The sequence below is a fragment of the Poeciliopsis prolifica genome, unplaced genomic scaffold (assembly GCF_027474105.1).
Source record: "Poeciliopsis prolifica strain line A6 unplaced genomic scaffold, Auburn_PproV2 SCAFFOLD051, whole genome shotgun sequence".
NCBI classification, from domain to species: domain Eukaryota; kingdom Metazoa; phylum Chordata; class Actinopteri; order Cyprinodontiformes; family Poeciliidae; genus Poeciliopsis; species Poeciliopsis prolifica.
The window spans coordinates 3518657-3541910 of record NW_026562426.1 but is presented as its reverse complement, the minus strand read 5'-3'; the positions used below and the strand labels follow the sequence as shown (position 1 = coordinate 3541910).

At 40.3% G+C, this 23254-nt stretch overlaps 1 protein-coding gene across 1 annotated transcript; it reads right to left on the bottom strand.

The window, feature by feature from the left end:
• Nucleotides 1-627: 627 nt before the first annotated feature.
• Nucleotides 628-21979, bottom strand: LOC129378346 (serine/threonine-protein phosphatase PP1-beta catalytic subunit). Its single transcript, XM_055058660.1, has 8 exons — nt 21847-21979; nt 5397-5528; nt 5089-5319; nt 4362-4466; nt 4167-4238; nt 2201-2352; nt 1986-2120; nt 628-1175 (listed from the first exon to the last, which is right to left on the bottom strand). Exons 1-8 carry the CDS (start codon nt 21896-21898, stop codon nt 1071-1073), a joined length of 984 nt encoding a protein of 327 aa, XP_054914635.1. The 5' UTR covers nt 21899-21979; the 3' UTR covers nt 628-1070.
• Between the last annotated feature and the right edge of the window lie 1275 nt (nt 21980-23254).

Sequence of the window (23254 nt, the reverse complement as noted above, 5' to 3'; positions counted from 1 at the left end):
ACGTTTATTTTTCTTTTTTGGCAGAAATGGCCTTCCATACAAAACGCTTTTAAGTTTTGGATTTAGGATTCACACGTTTGCTACACAAGAGGACTTTAACTAGTATTTTATTGACAAATTATCAAACAGAAAAATGACTCATTAAAATATTGCATGTCTGCATAATGTAGCACAAAAATATATTTGACAAGATATTTTATTAACACCTTTGAGTACTTTTGACAAGGTTTGGACTCCTCTGCATTAAGAATGAAGTCCTCCTGAGATTAAAAAATGAAAAAACCTAATTTACATTAATAACACACTGATCTTATATAGATTGTTTATATTGATCCATAAAACTAATCAAAACTCAATTCATGTTAGAATACCGCAAGAACCTGTTTACATAGGTGACAGGAAAACTGGCAAGAAAATGTCTGGTAACAGGTCTGGTGTAAAGCCTTTTGTTTTGGGTGGTTCGTAGTGCTTAAAATGTAGCACTCACTGATCACTGGTTTCAGATAAACTTATTTGTAATTTAAAACCGAAACCTCCTGACATGTGAGTGGAACAGCTTGAAGACAGAGGATTTTATTCTTTCTCTAAATGAGCTGCGGAGATGAAAGGAAGACACTCAGAATGGGATTTATTCCCTGTATTATTTATTGAAAACCCAGCAGCCGTCATTAATACCTGTGGTGTCTGTACAGGCAGGGGAAGAAGGACATGTGGTAAACTAAAAACTGCTGTCATTCTGTTAAGAGAAAAACAAAAAGGACAAAAATATATATATAAAGATATGCTACAGAATGACTGGTTGCGTCTTATTGAAACAGTTTTTAAAAATGTTACATAGATGCAGAAGGAGGATGAGGAAGAGGACCTTAGACCAAGAAGAAGAGTATAACAGCAGTTCAAGAGATTAAATGGGAAAAAAAAAGGTTGTTTTGGGGAGCTGAGGGGTGTTTTATTTAAAATAGGGGGTTCTGGTTCCTTCTCTGCCAAGTGTTGCTTGTACTTCTTTAATGTGAAAAGCCAGAAGGAGACAATCGTGTCATCTCGTCATCTTTCTCTCTGTCTGTCCACCTTCATCGTTTCTTTGGGGGTTGGGCTGTGCGGGGCGGCGTGACGGGCCGGCCGGAGTTCATCCCTCCATACTGATACTTGGCCTTCTTCTCAGACGGCTTCAGGATCTGGGAGGAGGAAGAAGAAGAATCGGTTATTACTGGACCAGCAGCTCTACCTGGCAACATGAGCTGAACTCTTGAGTTTTAAGTAAATATTTGTTAGTGTCAAACATCTCCATGGCAACATATCTGAATTTTATGACCTAATATTGAACAAAGCAGACCTTTGCATTAATAGCACTGAGGCTGACACAACACTTATGATTTTACTACATGAATCAACACCAAGTTGTGTATAATTGTTAAATTAATAGAAAATGAAGTTTTTTCTTTTCTCTAAATATTCTGAATTTTCATTTTCCCATTCTTATATGGATTTGGAAAATGATCCAATACACTTCCATACTTTTATCAAAGTATGCAGTTGGGGCTGCAGTAAACCCAGCGGGCCACCAGATGGCGCTCAGAAAGCTGGAGGAAAGGTGGTGAAAAAGTAAAAGCAAAATAAATTTAATAGAAGAAATGTAGCTGAAATTTTTATCCAAAGATCTGATTTCTTTTTCAATCATTATTTCAAACTACAAGTTGAAATAACTTACCATTTTTATGAATGACAACAGAAGGAACAGTAAAGCTGAGGAGGAATCTGCTGCAAAGACCCTAAATATTCTTCATCAACTAAAACCAGAACATATGAGGCTGAATTTATGCTAAAATATAATTAGAATAGTGAAAAAAGTGAGATGCTGTTTGGGGGCCCAGTGTATGTGGAAAGGCTTGGGAACCTCTGGGCTAAGCAACAACTTCCTGTCAGAATCACTTCACATGAAAATCTAGCTTCTAAAGGATCCCGGCTCAGTTACTATGGCGACAGACCTGGAAGGAGCACATCAGAGTTTCGTCGACGCTCATCATGCCACCGGCGTTGTCAAACTCCCCGCAGTAGTTGGGAGCTGAGAACAGAGTCACCAGCTGCCGCTTGGCGAAGAACTCATACCCATCTTCTACCACCTGGGGGCGTCGGACACAAGATTCAGCCAAGGCCTTTACAGCAGGGGAGAAAAATCTCTGGTAGGAAGGAGCTGTGGTACCTGGTGAGCTCTACAGATGAGGTCCAAATCGTGACGGTTGAGGAACTTGCTGACCACGTCGGCGCCAAACGTGAAGGAGACGCCGCGGTCGTTCTCCCCCCAGCCCTGCACGTCCTTATCGGGGTCCGACCACAGCAGGTCACACAGAAGACCTGGAGGGGGAAAGAAGAGAAACAAAACGTCAGAATCCGTCGCTAGCTTGTCACCTGGTTGCAGGGAAACACTGGTAGGCCTTTTTTTTTCTTCTGTGAAGCGTTCACATGCAGACACGGAGCCATGGTGAAACTCCATAAGAGGATGTGAGACGGAGGCTGCCAGGGTCTTAACTCCAGCTGCCTTATAAGGACAGGAAGAGGTTTAATGAGGGGGTGAACACAGAGAGGCTCCTCTTCCTCTGGTCCAGCTACAAGTCGAAAACGGGGAATAAGGCTGGAGAAGCTCCTGTTCTTACATTAGACCACAAATCATTCAGCAGAGAAACAGGAAGAGTTCACTAGAACCTGAGTTCACGTTGGTTCATCCGGATGAAAAGGGAAAATGGGCTAAAAAGGCTAAAAAGGTCAGCGTAGGAGAGGCTGAGAAAAACCTTTTACCCCCTGAAGAAGTTAATACAATTTTACCTTCACACTTAAATGTGTTGTACAGACAAGAAACACCAAGTCAGCTTCTGTTGAATCCAAATAAAGGTTTTATTGAAGGGAAACTAGCTATTCAAACCAACCAGGCGTTATGTAAACCAAGTGATAATTCCTGAAGAAATTTAACCGGGGCTTGCCAAAGTGTGCCTGTCGCTTTGGACCCAGCATTCTGATGCTAAACATTAGCATCCATGCTAAAGAAAGATGCAATGTCATCAATAGCGAGTAGAGAGTCACAAGCATGACTTACTGCATTCAGTATACTAAACATGGTAAGTAAGGGAAATAGCTAATACCTCATTTAAGGTAAAAGGCTAATGCTAATGTGCAAGGCAGAGACCTAACCTGAGAGAAAAAGTTCATGCTGGATAATCCTGACAACTGGCCAGTCATTTCTGGGAAGGGTCATTCTTCAAACTTTTTTTTAGTCGTGACTGGTTTACTGGAGTCACAAAACCTTCAAAATGGCTTCCAGAGTTTCTCCAGTGTATCATCAGCCTGGCAGGCTGCCAGGATTTACTTATTCCCCACAGGGCTAAATGACATTTTCAGTGTTTTTTTTGTCATAATGATGCTAGGAGTTCACCCTGCAATCAGTGGATTGCCACTTCAGTTCCAACTCCATCCACCTCTGCTGTCGAGTTCTTGGGCAAAACATTTGACCCGCCTTGCCTGCTGGTGGTCAGAGGGCCAGTGGGGCAACATGGTCACCTGGCTTCTGTCAAAGTGAACTTTCTGTTCTTTCCACTCTGATCCAGGTTTCATTTCTCATTTATTCTTGAATTGCCATAGATGATTTGTTGCTTCTTTTTTTTTTTTATAATTTCCTTCAGGCTACATCAGGTTGTCAGAAAAATTCATCGACTCCACAGCTTTGGCAAAACTTGCAATTTCTCTTTGTTGAGTGATTAACCATAATTCTCAATTGGATTCAAACTTGGACTAGGCCACTCTGCAACCTTATAGAGGTGCTATGGATAATAATACTGTAGGAGATGGTCATAAACTGATGAACACATCATTCTTCTGGATTTTTCTTGTAGAAAAATAAAAAGACAGGACCATTTTCCGTTACTTTATAAAAAATAAAAAAAAACTAGCCTCGGGCTGGAGTGAGATCGTTTCATTAGATGTGTGAAGCAGCATCATCATTTCTACCCTTTATTTGTTTCTAAGTTCTCCTTTTGCCTGGCTTGATGCCCAGCTGGTCTGCTCTCTCTGTCTGTGTGTGTGTGTGTGTGTGTGTGTGTGTGTGTGTGTGTGTGTGTGTGTGTGTGTGTGTGTGTGTGTGTGTGTGTGTGTGTGTGTGTGTGTGTGTGTTAAGCTACCTGTGTCAGGCACGTCTGTGGGTCTCATGATTCGTCTGATCTGCTCCATAGACTGGAGGTCAGGAGAAAGTCCTGATGGAGAGAGAGAGAGAAACAGAAATATATGTAGAGAGAGAAAGAGAGAGAGAGACAAGAGTTACAGGACTTTGTTTTTATCATAAACCTGAACCTGGTCTCACTCCCAGGTCTCAATACCTCCATGGCAACAGAAGATCTTCTCATCCACTATGGCAGCGATGGGCAAGCAGTTGAAACAGTCAGTAAAAGTCTTCCACAGTTTGATATTGAACCTGCGTTTACCTAGAGGATCAACCAGAGTGTTAGAAAGAGCCCACAGTCGACTCATGAACACAAACTTGTCACCATAAGCAGTAAATCAATTCACTGCTTGACAAATTAAAAGGAGTCATAAAAGAGAAGCTTAGACAACTGTCTAATAAAACAATTGTCAGCCATTTCTTAACAAATATTTCAGCTATTAAGCCAAACTATTCCACAGCTTAATTTCTTAAATAGTTTGTTTGCTAGTTAACAAATAGCTTAACAGCTAACAGATAAATCAGGCTATTTGTTAGCCTTTATTTTAAGGCATGAGGAGCCTTCTTATGCTTCAGATTTACAATTATTTACTTTCCAACAAAAACTTGGTTAGCATAATTAAAATGTAGCATTTTTCAGCTTACTGATTAGCAGGAAAAATACAAATATCTTTATGTAAAAAAAGTGGTTGCTTTTGCTTTCTGCACAAATAGCTGAAATTTGGATACCTTAGTGAAAATTGTTTGTGACTGAAATTCCAACATGTTTAGAGAAAAATATTTTCAATATTCCTTCTATTGAACAGAACTGAAATAAACTTGGCATGCTTCTCTGTTCCAAACTATAGATTAAAACAGGAAGTAGATGAGTAGGCGGAGCTTACACTCGTCATAGAAGCCGTAGATGCGGTTGATGGAGGCACACTCGTGGTTGCCCCGGAGCAGGAAGAAGTTCTCGGGGTATTTGATCTTGTACGCCAGCAGCAGGCAGATGGTCTCCAGCGACTGCTTCCCTCTGTCCACGTAGTCGCCCAGGAACAGGTAGTTAGCCTCTGGAGGGAAGCCGCCGTACTCAAAGAGCCTCAGCAGGTCTGTGTACTGTCCATGGATGTCACCTGGAGGAAACGGGAAGCATGCTGCAGGATCCTTCCAGGAAAAGGTGCCGTTTAGTCAGGGAGGGGGCGGAGCTTACCGCAGATTTTGAGCGGAGCCTCCAGCTCCAGTAGGATTGGCTGGCTAAGGAAAATTTCCCGGGATTTGATGCAGAGGCCGCGCACCTCCGCCTCTGTCATCTGGACAATCTTGCCTGGGCGGCATCCTCGTACTAGTGGGAGGACAAGAAGAAGTGGGGAACAGGTTAAAACAGACGCATCTCTCAAAGTGTTGACGATCCGTGTTGTCACATGATCTCTGCCGGCTTGACTGTCAGTGAACTTGAAGCTAAATATGGGGCACGACGTTTAGGCAGCAGGAATTCAGAAATAGACTGTGCTGCTGCTGCTGGGGAGGGACATTTGGACATACTTCCTGTTGGACAATGCTTTGGTTTTTATCGTTTGCATTTAAGAGGGGGATGCGGGGGTGGGGGGCGGGGGAGGGAGCACAGTAGTCATGTCCAATTTCAGTCCCACTTTTGTGTGGAAACAAATCAATGTTATAATACATTCATGTCCACATATAGCCTATCCTGAAATTATTTTGTTCTGTCCTACAGTCAAATATAGTTTATAAAGTCAATTAATTATTATATCCAACCTTTTGTAGAGCTAATCTGATTTTAGACTGTAAGGAAAACATTTGACACCCAATACAAAGTAATTTGCACTGCCTGATACTTTTGCCTGTTCTCTCCATCTCTAGGCTTTTTTTTTTAACGCAGTTTCAGTTACTGAGACTTTATTGTTGTTTTGTTTATTTGGGATTTTTGAAATCCTTCCTGCTAAAGTGTAAAATTCTTTCCTGTCTGAGTGGGCCATTATAATCATTATATCAGCAGAAAATGGTGTTGCAATCATTTCTGGGACCATTTATCATCCAGTTAAAGTTGTTTTCTTGAACAGCCTAAATTAACTATATTGTTTGGTTTCTAACACTTTATTATCAGATAGTAAAGTGTGAAAACAGACAAAGTTAGAACACCATAAAGTTCAACTAGTTGGGATCAGCCATGTTTATTTTATGTTTGTAGGCTGGTTGTCACGGTAACACATTGTTCCTGGATGATAAATCGTCCCAGAAGTTATTAAACGATATAATAATGTTTTGAGGTCATTTCCATAGAATACTAATAATAATACACTTTCTCAAAGATCAATAAACTTTAAACTGTAAAGAACATTCAACACTGGAACTGGGAGACATTAAATATACAAAATAACAATACAAATAGAAACACAAAGTGAATTATGAAGCCTCTGTAAACAAAATTGTCATTAAAAAAACAATTAAAGGAAGGAGCTGGTTGAGACCAAAGCACTAGGCTAAAAACTTTTCATCCAGTTTTTGATAGAAAGGAAAGAGAAAAACAAACCATGAACTTGGGGAATCATTGAGCACGTTTCAATTTATTATGTATGTCGGATCTACTTTGTGATATTTGTTTAATCTATGAAATCAGTTTTAGACGACCCTGTTAAACGACGTCAGGATTCTTCCATTCAGTCCAGTGCCTCCGACAGACTGATCTACTTTTCCTCGCTGCTGTTGAGCCACAGTTAGTGGATCTGAGCTGACTGAGACCACAGCACAGCAGACCGGGCCAGGAGGGACGCTGCTGGCCCGGTCTGCTTTAACGAGGAGGAAAGTCGTTCCTTTTCTGCCTGGAGACGGTGATCACGCCCACCTGACCCTGGGCCTCATGCTAACACAACCTGTGTCCACGTCTTGACTGTAAGGAGACACCAGGACTATATCTGGAGGGTCCAAAAGGAGGGATGGCTCAGGTTAGCCAGGAGAACGCTTCACCGGAGAATCTGATGTTCAGAGAAACAGGAGCGTTCACACAACAATACACAACCAGGGGGAATGTGTGTGTGTGTGTTGGCTGCTGTGTGACTTCACCGCCGTCCCCTGCCAGCTGTGGGTGACGTGTCCACACATCGGTGCCGTCTCAGCTGATATCTGGGACAGACCGAGATGGAAAAGTAGGAGGCCTGAAAGGATCGGCTTTCAGGCGGTGGGGGAATCTGAGCTCGCATCAAAACATACACACACACACACACACACACACACACACACACACACACACACACACACACACACACACACACACACACACACACACACACACACACACACACACACACAGTGACCTTGACTTTGTGTCCAGGCAACCCTGCGTCCGTTGCCACGGCACTGCGGCTTACGGAGAGGTGAGGAGCAGGGACGGCGAGTACATCTGATCGCCATGGAAACGTTGCGAGGTTGTTGTCTGGGAGTGAAGGATCTGCAGACGATGTAGAACCTCCAGCGGGTCGCAGCCTGCATACTAAGCCTGCTGCATCAGAGCAGAACAGGCTGCACCGATAATCAGACCCATTTCCTCAACCTTCAGCCGATACTTACTGGACAAACCAACCTTTTTTTTTTTTTTTTCTACCTCCGCAAAACTCTGAAAGTCAGCCAATCTTGTCGCAATAAGCCATCAACTTCATAATCCATTTTATTTTAAATATTTATAATGTCTTCCTCTTGTAGTGTAGAGTTCTGTACAAAACAAAAGTTTTCTAGTCTCTGACAGAGAGGGCGATCATGCATCACAGTCATGTAATATTGTAATATATATTGTCTGGATCTGGTCTCAAAACAATATTTGGCGTTTATCGCCATCATTTCTGGAACAATTTATCATGTGCTGTTAACAGTTGGGCAACTATTGTTAGCAAGTTGGCAACTTTTTTCCTCTTAGTGACTTTTCAGATACACAAAACCAAACAGACAGCAGAAAAACTAAAGTCAAATTGACTGATGTGACATCACACCAATAAGTCATATTATTATTCCTCATTTTGTAGTGTTGAATGTTAGAAAGGCCTTCAACAAGTGATATTATACTCAAATAATATTAGTTAAAAATAGTCACTGACTCCCTTATTATGCCTTTTGATTTATCGGACCGTTAAAAATACGGTCCGATACGTTAAAAACATGATTAATATCGGCTGATACCGATGTCAATGACAATATATCATTCATCTCTACATCTGTTGGAGTGCTTGCATGATAACTTTTAGAAGTAGGTCAGATACTCATTTTTCAGACAGATTTCCGATATCAATATTGTAGCACCACAACACTCAAACACAGAAAAGCACCAACCAACCAACCAACCAACCAGAGAGGAATAACAGGAATCGTTCTCACTGCAAAATTCAATATAACAGATTTTCCAAAACCTAGACATTAATCTAAAGATCCCTGTTACACGGCAATTCCTTGAGAAAAAAAAATTTAAATAAATAAATGTAGGATCCTTGTGCATCTTTGTCTGCAAAAATATCACATCTGTCTCTTTAAGTGGCTGCATTCCTGGGTCATCACCCTGCTGCACCTTCAGTGAGCTCCTGTGATGTCAGAGCCTCAACCACACACACACACACACACACACACACACACACACACACACACACACACACACACACACACACACACACACACACACACACACACACACACACACACACACACACACACACACACACACACACACACACACACACACACACACACACACACACACACCTTCCTCAGTGAAATCTGCATTCCCGACAGCTTCAGAGCTCTGAGACGTGAGCAGCTCGACCTGGACGAGGATTTACTGCAGCAGAGACTTAGCAAAACGCAACATAAACAGCAATTCCCTCCAAAACATAATATCACTTCATTTTTACTAAAAAAAATAGAAATAAAAGGAGGAGCAAGAGGAGTAATACTAAATCACACTGTATCTTTGATTAGACTGCTTTACCTGTTCCTGATCCTTCTAGGCACAAACAAACCCGGTGTTCCCCGAATTCAAGTCCGGCTGCCTAGCAACAAGCAGGTTAATTTGCCAAATATGTGGAGGGATTGGAGGGTGAAGCCCAGCTCAAACCACAACAAAACAGCCAGAACAATGCAACCCACAGAGAGAAAGCACAGGACCAGTCTGATCACTTCTGTTAATAGACTGAGAAGGCCTTCAGTCAGGTCAGCTAGCGCAAGTCAAGCCAGCAGGCTGGCTGCATCGCGTTCCTGTTTGTTTATAAAGAGCCGACTGATAAATAAGTCAATCACAGAGACTGGGAAATGAACATGTGACCATATATGGGCATGGGTGAGGAGGCAGGAGGAAGTCAGTCAGTCAGGACAAAGAAGGAGCGCTGGATGGGATGGAGAGAGTCAGAGCAGAGCAGCAAGCAGAGGGCTGGCCACACTGTAGCAAAAGAATAAAGTTAGCCAAAGATCAACTACAGTGTTTGGTTGGTGGTCTGTCTTTAATGTCTTGAAAGGTACTGGAGTAAATAACTTCCTGTTTAACATAGAAAGAGAAATGTTCTGGCAGTTCTATGAAAACTGAGAGGTTTATTCTGCGTTGGTGTATGAACAACCTGAGTGTCATCAGCATATAAGCTGTTCTTTAAACAAGTAGATTTTTTAATTTGAGTTTTTAATCCAGTGTCTTTCTGTTCAGTTTCTTTGTTGCACAGAACCAAACATAGAGAATCAGCATTCAGAACAAATCCAGAACAAACTCCTAGAGAACTGCAAAGATGAGGCAGGAATGCTGAGTATGTTTAAATCAACAGCCCAAAAAAACTATTAGGAGCTTTTTATTATTATTTATAGTAATGGAATAATTGTATATTTGATGTGAATGTAACATTTTAAATTTCGCTGTGCTTTCTTTGTGCACAGTAACAAAAAACAGAAATTCTGATTTGTTGCATGTTTCGTAATTGGTTGAAGAATGTTTACCATGTTAAGAACTTTGAACTTGTGAAGAACTTTTCTTCATAAAAACCGCAGTAGTTTTATATTTCATTGTATATTTGGTCATTGTTGCAATAAATATATGAAACTGAGCATTAAATTGTTTCGTTATGTTTGAGTTCCACCCAAAGTACCATCTGAAATTGTGTTTCAAGATATATATATATATATATCAGACATCTCAGTCCAGAAATGTGCAGCACAGCCAAGATACTGTGCAGAACCCTCAAGCTCCCAGGTCTCTGGTAGAGGACCCGAGCTCAGAGGATAAGAACCACCCGCGGTGGGTGAGAAGGGAATTTTTTATTTTTTATTTTATATACATATATAAAACACAGCCTGCCTTCCTGGTTATGCTTGTTAAACACGTAGTGAAAAGTTCTCCAGCTTCCTCTTAATAGTTTTATTGCACCAACTGCAAAACGTGGAGCCGCTTCCCTTTAACTTGGGCACAAACACACAAGTTTAATATATGGAGATATTAAACCTGTCACAGCAGGCAATTAGTCGTATGTTAAATTAAGCTCGAGAATATCCACTGAGATGATTCAGATTTTTCCTAAGGAAAAGTTGAATAAGGAAAAAGCTTTAATATTTGTCACTTCCATCTGTAGTTTTCATTTCAGTTTTATTTATTGCGTTTTATTCTGGATATTTAAAAGCATCCTCCAGCCAGTGTTAAGTGGTCTTTACTAAATTAAACTTTATTGACATTTGGCATGGCATTTCAAATTACTTGAAAATGGTCTCAAAACAATATCGTTTGTGATAATTACTGAAGCAATTTATTGTGACAGTGTTTTATCTGTTTTGATGTTAAAAATGAAAATATACCTCAGTGTTTTGTTTTTTTAGTTGTTGTTCTTTTTTCTTTTTTAACCGACATAAAAAGCAAATTTGATCAGAAACAGGAAGTCTGGGGCTCTTCCTTCTTCCTGATCAAGTGCATTTCCTGTTGGTGGATCAGAAGTGCCCCTGTGAATTTTGAGCAGGCATGACTGCGCACCATTCTGACCCTGCTGCATGAAAACGCCCCGTCAGACCTTTTTTTAGCTGCCCGCCTCTGTTCTTTCTAGCGGGGACTCAAGCCAGCCAGCTCCCTCCACTCTAAATCCCCCTCCTCCATCTAACCCTCTCCCACACAGGGGCAGATGGAAAACAGTGGCCCCCCCACCCACCAATTCACTGAACGAGAAACTCAGAGTCCTGACTGCAGTGGCATTTCTGCGCAGGCTTTTTGCATTTTCATTGGGATGTTTCTGTTCGCCTTTAAGTGCCAGCTGTGAATGCTTGGCTTTGTGGCGCCAAAGAAAGACTGAAATTGAGAGGAGACAACGAGAGAAGAGGGGGATAGACAGGAGTGGGAGAAGAGTGGAAAAATGAGAGGGGTGGTGGTGGGGAGGTGGGTTGAATCACAGCAGCAAAATGAAAGTGCAGAGAAAGGAGTGGATGTGAGGGAGGGCTTTTACTGGCCAAAGCGCTGGCTGCCATGTTTGGTGCCAGGGGGCGAGCGCGCCCCGCCGCACAGGCTCCACCATTGTTGTTTCCACAACAGAATGCCACGGCAGCAGCCTGGAGCTGAGCAGCTCTCACACTCAGAGAGAGAGAAAAACACAGCCAGGGAGACACCGACTGCAGAGATACATTTGGGAAAGATTAAAAGTGTTCAATGCAAAACATCTGACTTTTTATTATTTTGTTTTAGTTTTTAAGCAAAAACTATCATAGTACAACTCCAACTGAGAAATAAATAACCATATATGGATCGAAGAATATGCAGACATGTAGATGCTTCTAGGTGACATGTTTACATTCTAGAAATGATGGGATGTTATGGCTTTGTAATCGATACAAGGCTGCAGCTCAAGACTAGTTTAGACTATTCTAATGATTGATAGTTTAAATTTATTTTAAGCTATGATTTTAGATTTTATTCAATACTAGAATTGCATAACAAAATGCAACAATTTAATTTTTTCTTTATAAATAAAATAAACCGTTTGCTGCCTAAAAGGTAACAGCACAGAATTCTGTCAGTGAATCTTTTATCATATTGCAGAAAAGGATGCATCTCCAGCTATGCATCAACTGATCAATACAGAGTAGTGATTATCTGTTGTTTTTTTCTCTTTTTTAATTAGTTAGCAACAGGTGCTTAAGACAGAATTTGAAGCAGGTGAAGCTACACATATGCAACTTGAGGAACTCTGGGTAGAATACATTTACAAATATTTTTCATCTTCAACCAAAAAACAAAAGGTAGCTAGCTAGAAAGGGTAAATTAGCAGATAGTTTGCAGTAGCTTCAAGTGACAGACAACAATGAAGAGCTTTGAGTGAGACTCAAACTTTGCTTGACAGAAAAGTCTGGCATAATTTTTTTTACCCTTCATGTACTTTGAAAAAGTTTAATTTTGCAGGAAATCTGAATTTTACTTTTTTGGTATGGCGTGTACAGATCTTTAGCTTCTGTGTGGATCATATTTCTCAATCCAGTCAGTAACTACCTACTGCATTTGTTTTTAAACAATTATGCTATAGTATTTGCTGTGGAATCACTAAACAAGGTCATGGAGTTCTGGCAAATCAGTTTCACAAATCCAACATTTTTATTTCTTAAAGATTTTGCAGTCCAAAAGTTCAATGATGCCAAACCTGCAAGTGGGTAAGTAAAAAAAAGTTCTACTGTTGTAGAACTACTGTAGAGAACTGACCCGTTGATGGATTGACGGGTCAGTTCCTTCTGTCTACGGAAACAAGGGACACAGCAAACTACGGAAGCCCAAGTAGTACATTGGTGGGGGGGGGGGGGGGTAAAAACCCTGAATATTAAATCTTCATAAACAGCAAATTTTGAAACTATTTGCCAACAACTGAAATGAAAACTTCCCTTCCACCCTTTTACTGATGCCATATGACCATGTTGGTAATCGTGCCACATAAAGCCACCTGTTCTGGTAAAGCACACAGAAGGGCTGTTGTTGCCAAAGCCTGGAGCAATGTGGGCTTCAGCGTGGCTATGCTGGAAATGTTAGCGTGCGCAAGAACTGCTTTGCTGGATCCCAGCACTAGTAAAAGCTAATGAACAGTGAGGAGGAGGAGGAGGAGGAGGAGGAGGAGGAGGAATGGAGTGGAGGAGAACACAAAGGCAGGGAAAAAAAACACAAGGCTGTTTTGGTAGACTGAAGGATACTGGTGACCTTGCACAGACACCCTGCAGCTTCAGTGTGCTGGAACTGACAGGAGTGATATTCTCTGGAAAACATCAACTGGAAAAAACAGCAGATGGCTGTTTGATTCCCCACTGTGTCATGCACTGGCATTTTTCCTCACAGCAATAAGGATAAGCCAGCCCTCTGACATTAGACCCTTACAGTGGTCGCAGTGTTTTGGTGGAGGTGCTGGAACTGGTCCCAGGCCTGTTTGGTTTCAGGGTGATGAAACCAGAGGACTCTGAAGTCAGAGTGGCCTCAGCCAATTGGAAACCATGTCAGTCTATCAGGTTTGGCCTGTCGCCTAGACAACGCCTGCTGTCACACCTTGTTGGAACGGCCAATGAAGAGCATGTTTGTTGTGGGTAACAGGCCTTAAGATACCACGATTAATAATCCAAGCATCATATTAAATGATCTGAATGATTTTACCAGGTCATTATAAATGAAGAGAGAAGCCTGGGGAACTGTGACAGACTGGCGACCTGTCCAGGGTGACCCCGCCTCTCGCCTGGAACGCAGCTGGAGAGGCACCAGCACCTCCCGACCCCGTTAGGGAGAAGGGTGACCGGAAAATGGATGGATGGATGGAAGACTGGGGAAAACTGCAGCTAGTAAATATTTTGGCAATCAAGGACTTGCGTAGCAGAATATCTCTGGGTGAGTCTTCATACACACCAGGTTACTGCAAAATTATCAAGTCTAAATTGCAAACTTTCAAATACCTGTTTTCAGTCAACATTTCACCCAGTGAAACCCACTTCATTAAAAATAAAGCCATCATCAGTATATATAACTGGTCTTAAATAGAAAAAAACAAAAACAAAGAAAGAAACCAGCTGTGGTCTACTTGAAAGGAGGATCAAACCGCTGCAGTTACCAGCAACTCTGGACCGACTGAACCCCAACTGGATACACTGGATCAAAATACTTAAGAATGGAAAGAGGAGAAAAATAAAACAAAAAACCCACCGACAGTTATTGATCATATAACAAATAGAGGCACTGTGAAATCACTCATCAGTTTCCCAAATCCCATTTTTAAAGAGGCACTATTCTGCATTTCCCAGGCATACAATTCCATTTCATAGTACAATCAAGTAACTATGTTAGCTTCAGTTGTTATAAAAGTGCTGGGTATATCAAATAGGATTTAAATTATAAAGTCAAATGTTTTTACACCTTGATATTGGGATTCCATCTCTTTAAAACTCCTGCTCTTTCTGAAACTTTACCTTCAGGAAATCACAACATAATTCCAGCTCATGCACAGTTCCACCCGGTGTTTGCCAATTGCTGCTGGCTAGTCTGAAGGAGCTGAGTGTGGGAGGGCCACTCTGTGAGGCAGAAGCTTGGAAACTGCAGCTCAGAGGCGGAGCTTCGCCTCAAAGGCAAAGCTAGAGCTGAATGGTTTCCATGGAGATCAAAGGATTTCTCAAACATGCATGATAGAGTCAAGCAGTCTGCTATGTTTTTGTGTAGGAAATAATATCACATGATATCAAGCTCAAAAAAAGTCAATTTAAAGTTTGGATGTTTCAGCAAATCAATAACCAAAGATTAGTTGCTATGCAACTTTAACAATATAAAAAGAGCTGCAATCAGCAGAACATTAAGTAATTTGGACAAATATTTAAAATAATTTCTTAATTGCCAAAAACATAAATGAGCCAAAGGATCTCACACATTTCACGCTTTGAAAAAGGAAGTCTTCCGCGTAAAAATGCTTTGGAGGTGAGCTCATTTCCAAAATATGAATCATAAAGAAACAAAACTTGCAAGCACTAAATTCTTTCATTCACTTGCCCAATGCAACTTCTTGTTTGCAACACTTTCCAAAAACAGACAGAGCTTTAATAAAAACAAATAAATAATAGTTGTTGAAGTGGTTGATATTTTTGATGTGAACCTTTGTGGTCGTCAGATATTCTAATCTGCTGTATTAGTCACAGCAGAGTTTAATGGAAGCAACGATTCAAAAGGTTTTGCCTCGTGAATTTCTTCTAAATCAGCCTAGAGACAGATAAGCTGCATTTCCACATTGCTTGAACATTAGTGTTATTAAAGTTGACTTACGTCATCCAACAGCAAGCTTATTATCTGCAGATCTCCCAGGTTGTTTAGAAACTGTTTGGATGGCTTCTTTTCTGTTTGCAGCAGGAAAATCAACAGAGAGGCAGCAGTTCTTATTGAATATATAAGACTTTAGAAACAACTTCATCCACAGATATTTGGAGAAAAAAAAACATTTGTATGCATTTTGGACTGAACTGTTTCATAAAAAAAAAAAAAAAAAAGTCACACCAAAGAGGAAAATTTAGAAAACTTCCTCTTTGGAGGGAGTTTTGATCGACATGGTCTTCTGTTTTAATAACTTTATATTCTAATATATTACTTAAAAGTAGTTCCATCTATATATCTGTCCATACAAATGAACCTCCTGGCACCATGTTAAATTCCTAACAGAAATTGAAGCAATCTGATTGGCTGACGTAGGTTTTAGCTTTATGCTACACTGCTCCCGATGGGTTTGGCATGTTCAAACAACACTCCGGAGCAGATTTGTGTGGACAAAAACTTTTCTAGAACCTATCCTGTGTGCCCAATTTTTCTTTTTCTTTTTTTTTTAAAACAATGTTGCATACATTTTCAGTTTTAAAAATACAATGGATAAGTCCCAAAAGACAAAACTTTTGTGACTTAGAATACTTTTAGCTCACTACTGTTTATTGTTCAAATTACAACTATTTTGAACAATAAACATTCAGAGAGACTCTGAGCAAGATCACTCAATTTACTGAAAATGGGGCTAAATAAATCCCCGAATACCTAACATGCAACATTTTGTCAGTTTTTCCCCCTTATTTTTAGAGATGAATTTAAACCAAGAGCAGTCATATGACTGTATGTCTGAGTACAGCACCCTGCCCTCGTGAATTACCGTCACTGAAGGAGTGTGTTCATTTCAACCAGAGACAGCTGTTGACATTTAGAAGGACATAAACTCTTCTAGAAGTTGAATCAGTAGAAGTAGCCTCCCAATCTGTACCAGTGCATGCTGAAAGAGGGGGAATCAAACCGCTACAGCTATGAAGGAAAGCCCTTTCACTGGTGGAAAGACCCTGTTATTCAAGCAGAGAAGAAGCATGCAGGCAGTCATTCTGATCTGCAGGTAAATCCCTGAAAGAAAAAACAAAAAGAAAGCTACAGTGTTTCACCTGAGAAGGTTTTGATGTAGCCCGGCCAGGTAAGCTGAGGGAAATCGTAGTGGTAGAAAGCTTAAGAGAAGTCTTTGTGTTGGTGAAAGGTCAGATCTCTAAATAAAATCTGGCTTACGGTGAAGTGGCAATTCAAGCATTAGGCTCTATATAATATTTTCCATGGCTTCAAGATGAACACAAGAGGCAAGGTTTTACCTGACAACGTTTTAGGTTCCTTAACGTATACACAGACACAAACATATATCTACATGGTGTACAAATGATTGCTTAATTGGTATGAAAAACCTTAAATGAGTTTATTTGATGAGAGGATATGTACGGAATGTGCCTCAATCAAAATGGCTAATACATTTTCTAGCAAATAAGAAGATACAGGAGCTAGCTGGATGTCATGTTTTCTCGTGAACAAGTCCCCATGGTAACATTTTCTCAATTCATAACCTTTTCTGGAGCAGAAATTGTTTTAACTTTATAAAAAAGCAAAAGAGTCCTACATGGAGATAAGTCCTAGTTAGTAAATAAAAGTCAATCCTTAGCAATGTGCCTGTGTCCAGTCTCAGTTGTTAAATGTATTTTTTCCTGTAGCATAGAAAGGCCAGGATGTGCTTCTTGCTCAGCCTGTCCTTCAGAACTCAACTCACTATTCCTAAAAATTAAGACAATCAGTTGATTTTTGTGAAACGGATCAGGATCCTCCACATTTGCATCTTGATGTGTCAAAAGAAAAATCTGTTAAACAACAAGACAACATAGATCTCAGTTGTGTTTACATTATAACACCTCTACTTAACTTACACCTTCCAACGTTTTTTTTCCCCCTACAAGAACTACATTTCATTTAAGACAAAAGGGTACATTAGAAGTTCATTAAAAAATTATAGTCAGCAACTTTGAAATAACCATCCAACTGTTTTTGCCAAAGAGTAACGCTGGTTTCTACCGCGAGTCAGACCAAGAACAGAAAGATGACGACTTTAGAATAGAGTTAAATCAGAGAGTACTTTATTGTGACACTCTGTTTAATGCTGGAGTGCAATTTAAAAATAGTACTGATCAGTACTGGACTTTCACCAAATTTGCCTTGAGTTTTGCTTCATTCTTCCCCAGTGATGTGCAGCTCAGAGCCAGCTAACAGGAACCAAACACTGAACTAATTGAACTGTGTGTTTGGAGGACTTTGGTTCAAGCTTCAGAGCACCATGGAGGTTCAGCTTGCAGCACTTACGCTTCCTCTGATGATTCAAACCGACAGAGAAACAAGTTTAATTCCATTAGGTTGCTCAAATCAAATTGAACCTGTCAACCTGTCACTCCCTTAACAATAGAGAGTAAACAGTGACCTTTCCTCTGACTACAGAATAAAAATACACACCTGCGATGACATAACTATGATTTCATATGCATTTTTGAATCATCTAGCTCCATCTGTGGGAGCAGTCAAACTTATATCTGCGGTCACACTGGGTTCTAGATTCACGTGTCTTCTCAGCTGTGTCTGGAACGTAACTCCTACCTCCCTGCTCGTTGACTACATGTCATTTTGCTCCATCTGTTATTACTTGCCAGACTGTTTTTCTTCCCAACTCTTACTACAGTTGATGGTCCAAACCCAGAAAATTATCAAGAGCATGGATTATAACGAGTCAAAAAACATTTTCACACCCAATACTTTAGTCCAGACTCTGTTCTATCAAAACTGCAACATTTGTTACATTTTCCACTCATGCAGTGAAACAAATCAAATTTTTTCAAAAAACTCGTTCACCTCCTCGCCTGTGGGGGTGCTCCACCAAGAACCACTGAAGGAAACAACACGAAAACCTCCAATGAGACAAAATGGAAACAAAAATGGAGTGGTGTCAGATTTTAGCGGTTAGGATTTCTCTTGTAGTTGGTAAAAGGCTGAGAATCATTTCTCCTGCTAGCGCTAGACTTGTTCCTTGGTTGAATTTACCCAGAATGTCATAGACTACAGTTCGGATCCTGCTTTTGGAACGGTTCCCGGTCCGCGTGCCGTTCACGTATGCATGCGAAGCACACCAGAGTTCACTTCAACCAAACCCTGACCTAGGTTTGTTTTTTTGGTCCACATCAGCGTTCGATTGCGCATTCACAACTCCACAAACAAACTGGAGTTGGAGTAAAGCAGGTTAAAAGGGAGTGGTGTGAATGAACCCAGAGTCCTTATGTGGAATTATTTTTCTTCACTTTTCCCGTACGTTGAATCACAAAGCAGACAAATATGAAATCTAACCTGGAGCCAATGTCGTCCTGCACTGCTCACATCCTGAGAAAACAACTTATCACCTTTTATCAACCCAGTTGATAAAGGGTAAAATTTCATGCAAATCCACATCCTGCTGATTTGCATATGTTAACAAACTGTTTGCATTTATTTAACACATTATTTTAACGACAAAATTCAATCACCATCCGTGTTCCAGGCCGACCGGCTCACCTGGGTCAGCATCCCGTATTTATCTGGGGAAGTCAACCTCTGCTGCCAAGCAACACATAACAAAAGATGTAGGAACAACAGCGGCCTTTTCTTCGAAAATGCATCCATAATTACCAGAGCCAAACCAACAACATCGGCAACAGACGCAAGAACGATGGCCAGTGCAGATATTTATCAAATAAAAATAAGTCTTTTTTTGAGTTTCACGTCATGTTATCTCCTCAAGAAAAACGTACCTGGAGTGTTGCCTTGATTCTTTTGTGCATGTTTGAGAAATTCTTTATTCTCTATGGCAACCACTCAGCGGTGCAAAACGCCTGGGTGGACCTAGCTCCGCCTTTGAGGACAAAGCTCCTCCTCTGAGCTGCACTCTCAGACCTTCTGCTTCACAGAGCAGCCCTCCCCCATAACTCCCTGACTTAGTTCCTCTAGACTAGCCAACAGCAATTAGCAAACACTAGGTGGAACTGCTGAACTCATTGTATGAGCTACTTCTCAGTGCAATGCTGGTCAAATTGTTGTTGAAGGGTTAATAAAGGAGCCAAGTTGTGATGACCTCCTGTGAAGGTGACCTTTCAGAAATAGAAGGAGTTTCTTAAAAAGACAGAGGCCCAATTTCAAGGCACTAAATTATGAAGTCAGATTTTTTCTATGTCACATTTGAGACATATATATATAAATTGCATTTTTGCAGTATCTGAAGTTAACATTTACTTGACCGCTATAAAATGGCAACGTGCCTGGAAAACACATAATACTGCCCCTTTAAAATCTGAGCAACACAGGAATTTAGAGGTGGAGACGCGTCACATGACTCATGTGCATCTTTAGTCACAGATCTACTCCAGCCCAACACACACCCTCTCAGGGAAAGAAAATACCCAGAACAAATAACATCATCAGTACTGCTGGTTGAAATTTTCTCACAAAAGAACACCTGATCCAAAACTCATAATTTTGGATCAGTTTGTAAGTACTAATTAGTATCATGGTCAGTGATAAAAACAACATTTTTTTAAAAAATGGTTGATTAGTAAATATTTTCATGATCAGAGAGATGTTTGAAATGACAGAGGAAGCCTTCTAAGGAGATGTTTAATTCCAAGAAATAATAGGACGAAATGCATTACATTCAAAGGAATAAATTAACCAATCAAGAAGCCCGATTTGTGTTGCTGTATTGGGAACGTTGTGGCCATTTGGAAATCTCCATAGAGGTGCTCTAGAAAAGTTAACCACGCCGGTCATTTAAAATGTCATCACTATAACTATTGTTGTTTAAAACGATGGTGAAGTCCCCTTTATTTTTTGAAAAACTACTATGCTTTCAGAAAGGTTCTTGTAGAAGAAAAATATATATACACTTTATTTGTTGGACTTCATTTTGAAAATGCAAAAAGAGTGGGGAAAAAAAGGGATCAAATGTTGGATCTGATGTTAGTTATAATTTTAAAAATACTTGTGCTTCATAATCTGAATGATTTTACTGTGGTCAATAGAAATACAAGATGTGTAACCTGCTTTTGAGGATTTACAATAATCATAATCAGTTTAAACAAAAATATTATAAATAAATATACCATGTAATCCCTTTTAAGTTTGTTTGTTGTTTTTTTCCCCCCATTCCTAGTCTGTAAATGTTCAGAGGATACTGCTGAGCATTAATTTTATTCATCATAGGACAAAAAAAATCATTTTAAGAATTATAAAGAAAAATGCATTGTTTCAATGTCTGAAAACCCTAAAACTGCTTTGATTGTAGGAATTTTCATTTCTCTACCATTTGTCTCAGGAGAACATTAATAAAATTAAAAAAAAATAAGTGCAGGTTAGTGATGAAAAAATACATACTTATAAATAAATAACACCCCATTTTTAAAAATGGGTATATGTTTTTGTTTGTTTGGGGTTTTTTTTCCCATTTTCAATAGCTGCATTTCTGTTAGTAGGGGCTGTTAGTGCTGTTCCAAGGTCTCTGTAGGTTTATTTAAAAGTGGAAGATGATCAGTTCTCATGTACACAGTCTTATAGCAACGTTCACACAGGGAACACAATACTGTGACATCTCCAGCCGCCACACCAAACATCAGCAGAAAATCTCATTTCTTCATAGGAATAATTATGGGTTAAAAACTAAACAACGGCTCCACCTCATCTGGCATCTGTCCGGTATCTCCAACTTTTCAAGCCACAATTAGTAAAGTTAAAGATTGCCATCTACTTTGGAAGAACGTCCAAGTTTGTTGTTGGCAAGTGAAGCTGTTGCTTACAGTGGAGTACTTCTTACTGGGCTAATTAATGCATACACACGAGTAGGGGTTGTAATCCCTTGTCATGAGCGACAGGAGATTAATGGTTATTTAGTGTCTGATCTGCAACATGCAGAAGTAATAACCTTAATACTGCGACATGAACGCTGGCAGAAATGAATTGCTGGTATGGAGAGTCTGACGTTACTCTCCATACTGAACCGGAGCACAAGCACTCCAAAGCAGCGACTAAACCAAGGGAGACTCGACATTTCCAGGCTGAAAGCACCACTAAGAAACAATTTATACCAATTTGGTCCAAAAGGAGCCGTGAGACGTGTAATAGTAGCTGGCTAAGAGGTGTGCCTGTGTGCTCGGACAGAAAGACCAGTGCTGTACTCCGGAATGTTAAGCTAACCAGCGAGTCAAGCGAGTTCGCTAATATTCCCGGGTCAAAAATACATCTGGGGAGCCACAGAGTTTAAGAAAAATAACCATCGAGCCACAGCGAGCAGACAGCTTGGGGAACTCACCCTCTAGAAGCCTGGAAATCAACGAGTCAACGTCCAACTCCCCCTCCGCCATTTCTGTAACGCAAAGCTCTCTACGCCCGCCGCAGTCTGGTGTACAGGCAGCGAAGGCACCGCCTCAACCCACAGCAGCTGCCCGCCAACTCCTCCCATTAAGTGTCCTGCTGTTGCATTAAATGACCCTCGGAAATTTGGTTAATCCGGCGAAAGAACAGAAAATTTGACTCCAAAGATTTGAATTTCTTCCGATAAAATGTGACAAGCACTTCAGAATGCAACCCAAATCGACCATACGAAGGCCACACATACAGCAGTGGTTTATGGTAAATGTAGTTTAAGAACTACATTAATATAGGACTTCAGGGAAATCAAAGATTGTGTATTGCTTCAAAACTGTCCAAGATTGTACTGGTGTCATTTTCTTTACTGGTATATTTGGACTGTTTTCCCAGTTCCCAGTCCTTTTGCCGAATATGTTTCAAAGTTTTCTGGTGTTTATTACATCAATTAAGCTTGAACTTTGAATACGTTAAGCATTAAGAAAGTGTACGATTATCAAAACTTCATATCCATAACAAAAAAAAAATAAATGAACTCAGCATGCTTTTCTTTTTCTTACAATTTACAACATAATAACAAAACAGCACACAAAGAACTACACAGAAGCTGAGCAGAAACCAGATGGATTGACATAAGAAAACACAATGATCAAAATGTGTAAAAACAACTAAAAAAAACACACACACACACACGCACACACACACACACATAATAGTCCAATTGAGTAGATGCAGCTCTCAGGTCTTCAAGGAATCTTTTTCTGAGGTGAAGGTCATACCATGAGTTTTGGCTCTCACATAAGTACCAAACAGAAGACTCTTCCTGCAGAACTAGAGGAATCTGGGGTGATAAAAATAACTGACCGAAATAAATCTGACAACTCCTCCCATTAAGTGTCCTGCTGTCAGGACATCAAAAGTCATCAAAAGTCATCAAAAGTTTTTCTACCGACAAAATGTCATTTTTGCAGCATTTCAATGTGGTGTCTGAGGTCTCTTCATTGTTTTTCAAAGGGGCGTCACTTGTGCTCTTAATGTTGCCCATCAACTTGTCGAAATAGGACTTCAGATGTTTTATTACTCTCGTCATATATACAAGTTGTAATGAAGGATTAAAAAAAATCGTTTTCTTGGCTTACAGCACCCTCTGCTGGTCAGAGTGATGCACACATGTTTTTTGTAGCGCTACAGCGACTGCAGAATTCCCTTATTAATTTTTTTGTTTGTTTTTTTGTTGTTGTTTTTTTAAGAAAGAAAATTTGCATTAGTAGCTTATAAACGTCGCTACTAATGCCACATACTGATGGTTGGATCACAGCTTTTAAAGCTTTGGGAGTCGTTTTTTGTCAGCG